General features: G+C 33.8%; 1 protein-coding gene across 1 annotated transcript in view; it reads right to left on the reverse strand.

Annotated features, from left to right (window-relative positions):
• The window catches only part of LOC149801601 (GON-4-like protein), a 123,300-nt gene extending 110,570 nt beyond the window's left edge, over positions 1–12,730 (reverse strand). The window contains exons 1-3 of the mRNA XM_089955858.1: positions 12,591–12,730; positions 7,464–8,044; positions 5,358–5,574 (exon numbers count right to left, since the gene is read on the reverse strand). Of these exons, the coding sequence (XP_089811984.1) occupies positions 5,358–5,574; positions 7,464–8,002 (756 nt within the window). The 5' untranslated portion in view covers positions 8,003–8,044; positions 12,591–12,730. The remainder of the gene's footprint in view (positions 1–5,357; positions 5,575–7,463; positions 8,045–12,590) is intronic.
• Between the last annotated feature and the right edge of the window lie 463 nt (positions 12,731–13,193).

The raw sequence follows: 13,193 nt of genomic DNA on the forward strand, positions 1-13,193 counted from the left end.
CTTGCTTTAACATGTATAACTTTCACTGAATGATTTGTGAACTGGAATTTGACAATGAGCTTGATCAAGTGCAATGCATGCTGTATGACATTACTTTCATATTCTTCTCAAGTTTGTAAAGCGGTGTTGATTTGTTTGATTTGACATGTATTGAAGGTTGAACAATTCCGTCTGCTCTAACATTTCTTGTCATATAACATCCACAACAAGCACCATAAAGCATTTTGCTTAACATGTAGTGCCATTTTCTTTAAAAGTATAGACTGGTCTGTTAACTTACTAACTTATCAATATGATGAATATGTGAGGCAAAAATCAAATTTGAAGAAACCAATCTGTTTTCTTGGAAATGGCTCATATAGTTGCTATAAATAGCAAATAAGGAAAGTATCCTTGCGATATTCTTATGCAGCAATCATCTTTTTAGAATATTCTTAAAAAAAATTTGAGTGGAGTTAAAAGAGATGATAATAGAATTGACAGAAACAACTTTTTATTGATTTATTTTATATAATTTTTACTGTACAAAGAAAGTGTAATCAATATACAGATTAGTGTAAAATGTAATTGATGAATAAAAAGCATGACTACATTAAAAGCATTATAGCTGGCATGTATATCTGTTTAGGAAAGATTAATTCAAATACAAAATCCTCCACATATGGTTTGAATTTAACACAAATTTGGCTTGAATTGATGGAAGGTGTCTTGAAACAAAGCAAAAAACTGGCTACAGCCTGTGATGGCAAGGGCAGGAGTTACTGGCCACTCTCTCTCTCTTATATATAGATATATATATATATATATATATATATATATATATATATATATACACACACACACACACACACACACAGAAAAGATGAATTTTCATCTTTTAGTAGGGCTGGATTAAGTTATTAGCAGATTTATATACCGATTTTAGTGTGATCGAGGAATGTATTCAAATGAGAAAAAATATGTTTCTAACCAATTTGCATGATAAAGCTCATGGAACCAGTAGAAAAAAAGGTTGCCTAATACCAGAGCACTTTTCTTTTGTTAAAATCAAGGCAGAAATGACCAGACAAAAGTACCATACTCAAACTTTAATGTCCTTACAACAAAAATAGAAAGGTACTTGAAAAACTCAAAAAACTTCTGCTGACATAATAATTGTCAATGAGGTTCATTATAAATGTTCTTGGGGTGTAACTTTGGAAACAAACATGTATTCACTTGCACTTACAATATATATGAAAGTTCCTGTCAGATCAATCATGTGTCCATGGTCAACAATGGCATAAAAAGTGTCAATGAACAAGGAGATCACAGGTTGAATGTCAAACCCACATTCATGTCATATATTTGAAATTCTGGGTCAAAGTTTCTTTCAGTATTTGGAGTTATGGGGTTTGATTTACTAATGAAAAATAAATGATGATATTAAAGAAGGAAAAATTTGGGACTAAAAGAAATATTTCAGTCTTAAGGGGACTCCATATATATTTTTGCTTTTAAGAGTTTCAAAGTATTTAATTAGCCTTATTTGTAACTCACCATCAGTTCTACTGATGGAAAGTGTCACAAGTTTCCATGTATACTTAATATACTTAAGACCAACAAATAAAAAATAATAAGAAAACTTTTATTTAGATGTTTGTTTTCCTTCGCTTTTCTATCAGCTGGTCATCCCTGACCAGAAACTTTTCAACATTTTATGTTTATCTGGGTTTTCATCATTACGGTTTGCTAATTGAACACTATTAATCCTTTGTCTAAATTGTCAGAGAACTATTAACTTTCCATGTAGGATTTTATTTTGCCATTACCTCATAAGCCCATTTAATATGCCATAAGAATTATGAGTGGATTGATTAAACTTGCTATATTCCTTTAGCTAAAGTTAGCTGACAGAAGCAACTGTCACATGCTTTATAGTGCCAATTTTTTCAACAGACCAGTGAGAAAATGTACCACATATATTGGATCACAGTCAATCAGTGTCAATGAAATAATAAATAAAAACAGTACCATTTGTTGGTGTGTTGACAAAAGAAAAACAGTTGAGAGTCTTGTTTCTTTAAGAGCTTTCCATGAGGGGTTGGTACTTTGGACTGATTATTTAAACCGATAAGGATTAGTAGGCATAATTGGATTTGTGTGGCCTCTTACATACTGCCATCACTCAACATGCTACAATGGAATTATATCAGGATAATTTGGGCAAACTGCTATCCAGAGGAACAATTCAACGATCAAATGTATGTTGCTGGAAAATATATCAATTCTATTTTTCTAACTGAAAAAAAACAACAAAAAAACAACTGTCCAGTATTCGTTATTAGTTATCCAGGCTTCCTAGAAATGGATTGTTCTACTGGGTCAGATAATTTAAGGATTGTATTTTAAAAACCCAGAAGCTAACATGGGAAAAAATAAACTGACTTTTGCTTATATTTTTTTCTGAGAATAGTCCTGCAACACAATGATTGGACCTGCAAAGATAGAAAACTTGTTGGAACAGTTGTCCTACAAGAAAAAATGCTTAATTTCCAAGACTGAAATCCTGGAACAAACTAAAACATGTGTTGAAAGAAATGTTTAACAACATAAATTTTAACATCATCCTAACTTTTCCCCAGCTTTCCATAATGTTGTCTTATTTTAGCAGTGGGAGAAGTAAATGTTTTAAAAATTTTGGATATTAGCATGGACTCTGCAAGACTATTAACATGGCTGAAATATTTGACATGAACATCTAAAAAGTGAACAAAAAATATCTGCATGAAATGAAGTACAGTGCAACCCCGCTATAATGTGAATTCGGATATAACGCAGTCGTGGCGTGGCTCCCGAAATTTCGTATATTCAATCGCACATGGAAAAATATTTTTTGTTCAAACAGTGTGTCAAAAATTTATTATCATTATGGGGAAGAGATCACGTATGAATTTGAATTTAATATGATCGTGGCATGGTTCCTGAAATTTGAAAAACATGTATGCATATATTTCTCGTATTGGGATTTTTAAAACTTTTTTTAGGTACAAGAAATAGTGTGTAAAACGTTTATTATCATTTTAGGGAAGAGTTCGCGTATGAATTTTATTATGATATGATCGTGGTGTAGCTTCTGAAATTTAACAATATCACCAGGTTCTTGAAGTGTTATGGAAAAAATATTATCAAAAATGTTACTTAATACTGGTCCATGAGAAAAGACAGTAAGTCATCCTTGTGATTGTCTTCAACTAATTCTGTATACTATCGTTGCTCAAACAATAGCCAACATGTGTTTCTTCTTTAAATGCACACACAACCAAGCATCAGACAATATGGTGGTTGATAAAAGATTATCACAATTTAATAAACATCAAAAAACAAAAGCAGCCAACATGTTTTCTGGGCTTGGCAGTGTTATTAGATGCAATCATTTGACCAGTAAATAATGTCCGCTTCATTAGCTGGAAATTGAAATGGTATGAAACTGTACATGCATTCAGCTTTAAAAAAAATTTATATATAAAAGTGACTTGTAACCACTGCAGGCCTACTGCACTTAGTTCTCGGGTTTTACATGTGTAATGGGTTTACTTATGAACTCATTATTAATTTCCTATTTTTTTAATAAAAATATTTTACTGTTATGGAAACGCAAGTTCACAAATGCAATTCGTACTCTACACTTTGCGCAATAATAAATAAATATCATTCTGGGGAAGAGATTGTGTATGAATTCGAGTATAATACGATCGTGACAGGGTTCCTGAAATTTTAAATACATGTACGTGTATTATTCTCGTACCCGGAAAAATAATTTTTTAAAAGTATGAGAAGTGTGTACAACGTTTATTATCATTTTAGGGAAGAGTTCGCGTATGAATTTTAATTTAATATGATTGTGGCTTGGCTTCTGAAATTTAACAATTTCACCAGTTTCTTTAAGTGTTATGCCAAAATAAACACTGGAAATGTTACTTGTTACTGACCCAGGAGTAAAGCCAGTAAGCTGTCTTTGTGATTGTCTTCAATTAATTCTGTATACAATCGTTGCTCAAACAATAGCCGACATGTGTTTCTTCTTTAACTGCATACACAAACAAGCAACAGACAATGCGGTGGTTGATAAAAGATTCTCACAATTTAACAAACATCAAAAAACGAAGGCCGCCAACATGTTTGCTGGGCTTGGCGGTGTTATTAGATGAAATCAGTTGACCAGTAAATAATGTCTGCTTTATTAGCTGGAAATTTAATGGGTATGAAATTGTAAATGCTTTCAGCTTTAAAATCTTTTTTTTTAAAGCGACTCAGGACCAGTGCAGGCCTACTGCACTTAGTTCTCGAGTTTTACATGGGTATGGTGTTTGTTTATGAACTCGTTATTAATTTCATATTTTTTATAAAAATATTTTACCGTTATGGAAAAGCAAGTTCACAAATGCAAATCGTTCTCTGCACTTTGCGCAATGATTAGTATAGTAGTTTTCACAAGTTTCTTTCGATATTCACAAAATCTGAAGTAAAAGTTATATGCACGCTGACAGCATGTGTTGACTGGAAATTATTCTTGTTGTAGTCGTTCAAATGAATAGGTGTACAAGCATTAATTATTGGAAATTTGCAATGGATCAATGTACACGGAAACGCGTATGAGAAAATTTGTGCAGTATGAAATTTGTACAGACACCGTTCATAGACCCTGGAACGTAATGAACCATACACGTGCTTCGTCTTTCTTAACCTAATTTTGCTGTTAGTTTTTCCCATTGAATTCTGACACATAATGATGTGTGACAAAATTATTGAATCATTTAAATATGCATGCAATTTTTGCAATGGAATTACATATTTCATTGATTAATTTCAAGCCCCAACGGTATATAAGACAGCAAGTAAACGGTGTTGATACTCTGTTCATGCTATATATATTAGACGCTGAATTCAGACAATGATCTGGGGAAAAATATTGAATATTGTAAATCTGTGTGCAATTTTTCAATGGAATTACATGCATTATAGATGAACTGAATGCCACAACAGCACGATAGTAAACGGTGTTGATACCATATTTATCATATACATTAGACATGAATACACATATTTGTGCCAATGAGTTGTTCTCTGAAAAAAGTAAAATACTCTAAAACCCCACATTAACGTGACCCCAATATTAACGAGATCCAATTTTTTTAACCCCAACTATCGCGTTATAGCGGGGTTCCACTGTACTGTGCCCAATGCCATTACGACTTACGACTGCACATTCCAAATCATGAATAAACCTAAAATATTGAGTTGCAAGTCTGAGACCCAGTGTCAAGACTGCAAAGGTCATATGAAGCGCAGGCCAGGAGTCAAGTGGTACTACTCACCAATAAGATAGACTTGACATTAGCAGCAGTCAGTTTATTCTTCTTGGCCTTCTTCTCCAGGTTTTGTTCTAGCTCGGTCTCAGACTCTTCCTCTTGTATTTCCAGTTCATCAGAAAAACTCCCATCTTCAGAAGAACTCTCAGAAACATCAAGGGTCCTATCTTCAGCACCACCTGTCTCTAGACGAGGCTTCTTGCTTCTCTTTAGGGATACTTTTCTGGAAGGAACACTATAGCAAATTCAGTGACTTTCAATTTCAAATGCACATGATCACTATACAGTACTTGCATATGCAAGTGGAACCCGACAACAATGCTAGAACCAACAGTAAAGACTGAGCATTACAACAAATCCAAGCATCTAAAGTTGTCTACCAATGGAACCAAACAAGTTTTTTTACAAATTACTGTGCATGATTCTGATCTCTCTCTAAACTCCATTCAAAATATGATCAGATACTATTTAACAGTGCACCAATTACAGTTTAGGACTACACAGAGTGTTCAAAGGATGATCATAGTGATGATTCTACATCAATGTCAAATAAAACGTGACTTGGGTATATCAAGCCTATCAAAAAAAGATATCAAAAATGCATCTTTAAATGTTTGCAGAATCAGTATTTACTTTGATAACGTTCAGGACTTCCAATCACAGACTCCTCAATGAAACTGGTCATTGTGACAATAACCTTTTTGAGAAGAGAAAATGCAATTATTGTGATAAAAATGACATCAGGGTCAAATACTATTATTTGTATATTTGTCCTAAATTTCACAAAAAAGGGGTATGTTTCTAAAACTGTTCTATTACCGCAAACCATCTTTTAGAAAGTTACAAACCTTACCTGCCACAATAAATCACAAAATTCTCCAAAATCTTGCCAAATTTTTTACTGTAATAATGAAAACATCTTAAATGTTGTGCTATCTCTGGAAGCATACATTTTTCCATACTTCATAATGATACAATTTTTTTCTTCTCTCTAACGAATTCAGAGGCAGAAAGACCCAGTGATGTACATGTGGTCATTGTAAGAGTACATCAAATGAACAGCTTAGTTTATTTCTTGTGTTTGTTTCCAAGTGTAGCCAAATAAAGTAGTTCATGTTAGTTCAAAATCAAGATACATTGAGACTTAGATGAAATGATGTTTGCAAATTTTGGATACATATTTTGGGGTTAAACGGCAAATTGACGAAGATTGTAACGAGATTTAAAAGAGTGCTAAAGTTGCTTAAACTGATAGTTCGCATGGAACAGAAGCCATATGTAAGAAAGTGTGATGTCTTGCTTAGTGCATAGAATAACACCTTTCTTTGACCTGATATACAGGTAATTCAGTCTCACTCAAATGGACAAACAAGAGCTATATGTCAGTGGTGTAAAGAATTTAGAAAATTAAACTCATAGGCAACAACTGGTTATTCTCATCTGGAAATTGAACCACTTCAGGTATGCCCAATAGGCTTCTGGGAGGGGACTGCAACTTTTCCTGGTGGGACTCCTATATTTCCCCAAATGGGAGTCCTGGACTCCTAGTTTTCAAATCCTAGAGAGACCTCTGATAATGTTAAAACAGGAAGTATGCATGTAACCAAAGAAACTGTCGGTCTTAGCTTCAAACATATTCATTCTGAATACCAAGAAAAAGTTCAAATAAAAAAACCTTAACCAAAACCTAACTCAAACTGACTAGGACTATGGCCTTGACTTCAAGGTAAAAGATGTAAGCATCTCACAGAACAAATTGTATAATTTTTATGATTAATGACAAGTATGACGAAAATTTATTATGGTGTTTTGGAAATATATGGAAATGAAAAGCATTAACCAACACTAAAATAAACTATAGTAATATTATTTTAAAGAAGTGTTGCACAGGATAGCAGGTTTCCCACACATGTCAGCTCTAATGTCCCCTAAATCATTTTTAACATTGCTTGTAAAGCAAACAATTATTTGTCACTTTGACATAATGTCAACCAGATTTAAAGAAAAGGGGGACACAATGTCCTTAGCTCACTGGATCCTAGATGCAACATGGACTTATTTTTCCTTTTCTATATTCATGATAATGATCTAATTTACAGTAAACAAAACTACCTTGCTGAACTTCCTTTCATTCCTTGCCTATCCGACTTTCTCCTTTTCAGGAACGGTGAAAGTGAAAGTTTGAAAGGTGAGTGGCATCTGACTGATGTAGATCCACAATGGCTTTTTGTTATGTTTTCCTGACATAGTTGTTTGTTGGACTTGTGAATAGGGGTAGCAATCTCTCCACTATGACTATTCATGATATTCAATTGTTCACTGATGAAATCAAATGTACTCTTTTCCTCCTGAGACATATTTGCATTGCTTCCCTCAGTATACATGGAACAATTATCATCCGAGACTCTAACTATCTGTCTGGGTGGAGTCACATGCACAGTTTCTCCCATAACAGTTCCAGCTTGCCGGTTGGGGGAAGTAGTCTCCTGATCGATCGTATGCGGAAATGTGTTCTCTTCCAATCCACTAGCTGTCTCCACCCTATCTTCAGCTGGAACTGGCATTAAACTAACCATATCAACTTTGGAAAGTTTTGGTTGGTCCTGTAAACCATCCATTTCTTCATCCTCTTCCTCTTTTGATGATGACATCTTTAATGGTAATTCATTTGAAAATCAGCACAGGCCACAAACCTATAAATAACCAGAGTATAATCATTGATTATATACATATTGTAGGTTCACCTCTACGAATCTGTACAGCATCCAACAGCCATTTTATACAACATCATGCAGAAAATAAGCTGACTAAAGTGAAAATTAGGAAAAGATGCTGAATATTTCTCCTACCATATATACTCGAGTATAAGCCAAATAACTTAGGAAAAATTAAAGGCATTGAAGACAGGGGGTAGGCTTATCTACAGGACAGTATCTAAACTTGACAGTTTTTAAGTCTTTTTGTTGACTACTGTAAAGGCTGTAAATCTTGGGAAACGAAAAAATAATTTTTTTGCTGCATCCTAGAACAAATGCATGTAAAAAAAATCATTTTCGGTGACCCGACACTTATTGAACTCTTATCAAGTACTATGACTGATTTTCTTATTATTTGGCATGTGCAAATTTTCTGATTTCTCCAACACGAAAATAAATAAAGGTAAATACAGACTTCAAAATTTGCAGGCCGGTTGAGTTTACCTGGAAGACCAGGCTGAACTCTGATATACAGTACCTATACAGTGCAAAGCATGCATAATGTCACTTAAATCCATCTCAAAATATATTAGATGCAGATTTTGCTTTAATGATTGTTTCGACCAAGTTACATTCTTCCAGAAAACATTTCAGCAAGTCCTTTAATAGCTGTTTTATTTAAGTTGTATCACAAGCTCATGAGTTACTCATTTTCAGTGATATAAGTGATTCTACAAACTGAGGTAATATTTATGAAAAGGTACGCACGTTTAATTGTACAAGGCACACAACCAGTATAACTTACACGTTCATGAAGAGTGGCAATAATAAAGGCTAAAATTCTCATTATAGATCAACTAAGATCAACATAACCTTGATGTGTAATTGCCTAAAATCTGGAGGTTTTTTGTGGCATTTCTAAAGCCTTGCTTTCACTAAATATTTATCCATCTTCAAAGTCTAATATGGACAAAATTCATAAAGGACGTATGGTTTCTCCATGTGACCACCTTATTTTCACCCAGGACATGCCCTATTTTCATACTCTGGTCAGCTGTGGCCATACTGCACAATAGCTAAAGTTTAGTCTTAAATAAACAAGCAAGAAAGCCAGCGCTGCTAATTCAAAGTTAATCCTTATCGATGCAACTATTTTGTGAAAACGACTGGCCCCCCATCACGATTCAAAGAAACCATGCTCTACACTACCATGTGTTATACAAGTACCAACAACTGACTGGGAAATAAAGGATTACCAAGTTTGTTGAACTATAGGTAAACTAAATAGGCAGTCTCACGGTACCATACATGTGGAAACTATGTTCCCTTTGTTTTATATCCGACCTTATTCCTTTATTGTCAAGTTGTAAGGCATTTAGTATTGTCTACTATAAAACATACATATTTTGAATTAATTTTTTGAGGACACATATGCTGTGTGGTATGTATTTTCATTCCTTCATTTAATTTAACAATGGTAATTAACGTTCGTATATATGGTAAAAAATTGCCAGATGCTCACTTGTGTAAGTTTCTTTGGTGGGAATGGAGCTACAGCATTCACGGTGATCATTCTTGGGATTGAAATTAATTGCTGACAATTTTATTGTTGTAGTTTATTTTTTGTTCTGGTTTATATTCTTGGGATTGAAATTAATTGCAGACAATTTTATTGTTGTGGTTCATTTTTTGTTCTGGTTTATTTTCTGACTTTATTGCTGTAGATGACAGAAAATCATAAATTTATATGAAAAATGTTTGAACTTAACATCCTATTTAGTGAAGAAGCCAATTCTTTCTAGTAAAATAATTATTTTGGTCATGCTATAATATTCACAATCCATTGTTTTCATGTGACGTCATAAAACTTGTGTACTTCCACGTCTGCCATGTTGAGTCCCTAGCCCTGCAACCGGCACCTAATAACATTGTTCTTCACGCATAATTACAAAGAAACCTCTCATTTTATGCATAAGAATATAACAATACATCACATTCTGTTGTTCCTGTCAACCACACGAGACCTAATGCGTGACTTTTCTACTTGTTTTCTTCAAGTAAAACATTTAAATTTCAACCATCTTTGTTATTCTTTCATAAATAAATTAGATCGATCAATAAACAAATGCATACACAAACAAGTAAAAACATGTAATGATTTTCGATTTTCATGGGCTGAAATCAATCATTTGGTTATCATTCAAGTTAAAAAGCTAATTGTTAATATTTAACTTCATATTTCTAAAAGCATTTCAGGAATACTTCGTTTTGCTATTCGACACAAAGTCATGTTCCGTTGGGCACGTGTTTCATTTGAACACACTGAAGAACATTTAAATGGTTATTGCTTTGATTCAATATCATCCTACATCCATTATTTCCACCACAAATACAATATCTGACCATACTAATTAAATTGGTTTGTCAACTGTCTTTGGCACAAACACCCGTTGACGCGAAAAGTATTTGTAGATACATGTTCTGGCATAAAACACATGCTATGAAATTTTAATTCATAACTGATATTGTATCCCTAAAATCATTGTCCGGAAATACTTTCAAGAAGACAAGCTTAGGGATATGATACGAAACACTTTAAAAATGTTAACACTATCTGTTTTAAAAAAAAATAACTGCATTTCTATTTGATAGCAGTATGTACGATTATGGTTCAACTTCACTATTCTGTCTTTTGATATAAGCAAGGGAACTTCCAGCTTTAATTTTATTTTCATGCTACAGGGCACTTAATTTCAAGCATAATCTATGTATCCTTTCGCTGAAGTAAATGTCCTTGTCGACAGTTAAATCAGATTATCTTAATTAATATACATGATGACTAATGTTGACAAAGGTTTGTTAGGGACTCAAGATGGCGGCACAAGGTGCGCACACATTGCAGGTATTTGCGTACTCAATTGTGACGTCTGCGAAAACAACCGATAGTCCTACATGTAAGAGCTCGACACTGATATTTACGTTTTGGCATCAGGGTCATAGCACTAAAACATAAGTAACATGTGATACGTCTTACACGTAGGACTATATTCACATCTGATACAACAGAACATGCCTTCCATGGATTGCATATGTTATATCGATTTATGTAAGACTTTCCTTTTTTAGGAGAAATTAAAATCAAAGACATAATGTAATAATCGGCAGTTCTCTGCAAAAATCTGGAGATATAATGATATCGGGAGGTAGGGCTGGGGTGACCCCAAAATTCTAGAGGTTTTTTCTCTCTCCCGGTGTGATAGTTGACAGGTATGGTGTAAGGTCGCTTACTGAAAAGCAAACTATAACTCAGCTTTAACTGCATTAACATAATTTTCAAAGGATTATTTCTGGAATTTCATTATTACATTTTGGAGACATCATTAAAGTTTAGTGCAGTGGTGCCCATGATTTGACTGTAAGGGATATACTTCATTCAGCATGTGTTCAAAGCTACAATGTACATGCGGTGTCACCATTATGTAAATACGTTCAATAGCCTAATTGCAAACATTGAATCAAGCCATATTGTTGTTCATTGTGTAGTCATACTGGGATCAAATTTTAATGAGTTAAGTAGAAGGACCCCGGTGTCGGGCTATCAGATTCTTTTAGTAATGTTTTTAAAAATTTAACCTTAAATTGAAGTTTGAATTAAGTGTGTCAGTCAAGTTGTCCAAACCAGCGTTATGGAAGTAGAACAGATACTTAGTGATGTCATTCTAATGGTTCTAAAATATTTATGCTACACTACAAATTAATGTAAACTTTATCAAAAAAATCGACACACTATATAAACAAATTTGTAACTTTTCAAACACTAGATATGTTATTTTAATAGAACCAATCACCAGCTTATGAGGTATAAACATCTGGACCATTACTTTTGCAATTTTCAGCGCCAACTTACAGTCTTATAAATGCGATTTAACCCTTTACCATCTTGACAAGGTGTCATTAAGTATAGTCTCAATTGGTACTCAGTGTGTTGGAAGAAATATCCTTGAAATTGAAACAAAGGATAGTAACACACATTTTGCATTTTCTTATTCACCTGGATTGTGCTTCTGTTTTGGAGTAAATAAAAGCAATGTGAATCCTAATGCACGATCAGAGACAATTTACTCCAAATTACCGTGCGTAAGAAAAAATATGAATACGTTTCAAATGTATTTTGTTTACTTTAATAAATTTATTAACATCTTAACATTTTTTTAGTTTAAGGTATTATAAAAAAATGTTTACATTTTAGCAAAAAAAAACTTTGTTGAGGAGAAAACTGTCGTCTCCAAAAGTCGGAAATTTTGACGACCGGTTATTTTTAGATTTCAATGTTTGGACAGCTCTATACGTAATACCTTTGGGTTTATGGGGGATAAAATATAAATATGTAATAATGAGACCATGATTAACACAAAGAAGTTAATAATACACGCTGAAAATTCGTTTTTCAAAACACCATGCACATAGCTAATGACATTACACAGCAACTCAAAATTTGGGTGGAGTTTCATCGATGCAACATTAGCTTGCATGGATAGCTTACCAAAAACGGTACTATGTAAGCATTCCTTAAATAATAATCATTTCCAACAGATTATTCACGTTCTTCAATTTTATCGACGTCGTTTTCCAGAGGAATTAAACACAATAAGCGAAGCTATACTGCTATCAGCCGTTCTCTTTACCGCCATTAAAGTATGTTTATTTCCGGTAGATACATTCTAAATCTTTGACTGATGTCATATACTGGTTACGGACATCCCAGACAAGTTCTGGAACTATATTATTTGATTGACTTGTCGAGGCAGTGGTGTGGCTATGTTCCTCTCTTGTCCTACTCTTTTTCGTTGCCACCTTCACCATTAGTAGCAGTAGTAGTTAGTTCTTTCAAGTGGCGCTTCGTTCGGAGACAGAAGGTTAGATATGTCAACCTACTGACTAAAGTATTCTTGTGGCTGGATCGCAAGTTAAGGGATTAAATTTTCGAATCAACCAACGACTTCACTTAAACTAGGAAGTAATCTAGTTATGTAGGACTTGCATTTTTTAATCAAAAAAAAAGAGTAACATTTTCTGCTATTGATGCCGCGTGACAACGACAACAGCTGCAGAGAGGGTGAGCAGACCTTTCGCTAGAATGTCATTT

This window comes from Sinohyriopsis cumingii, chromosome 4 (genome assembly GCF_028554795.1).
Source record: "Sinohyriopsis cumingii isolate HCF-2022 chromosome 4, ASM2855479v2, whole genome shotgun sequence".
Classification (NCBI taxonomy): Eukaryota; Metazoa; Mollusca; class Bivalvia; order Unionida; family Unionidae; genus Sinohyriopsis; species Sinohyriopsis cumingii.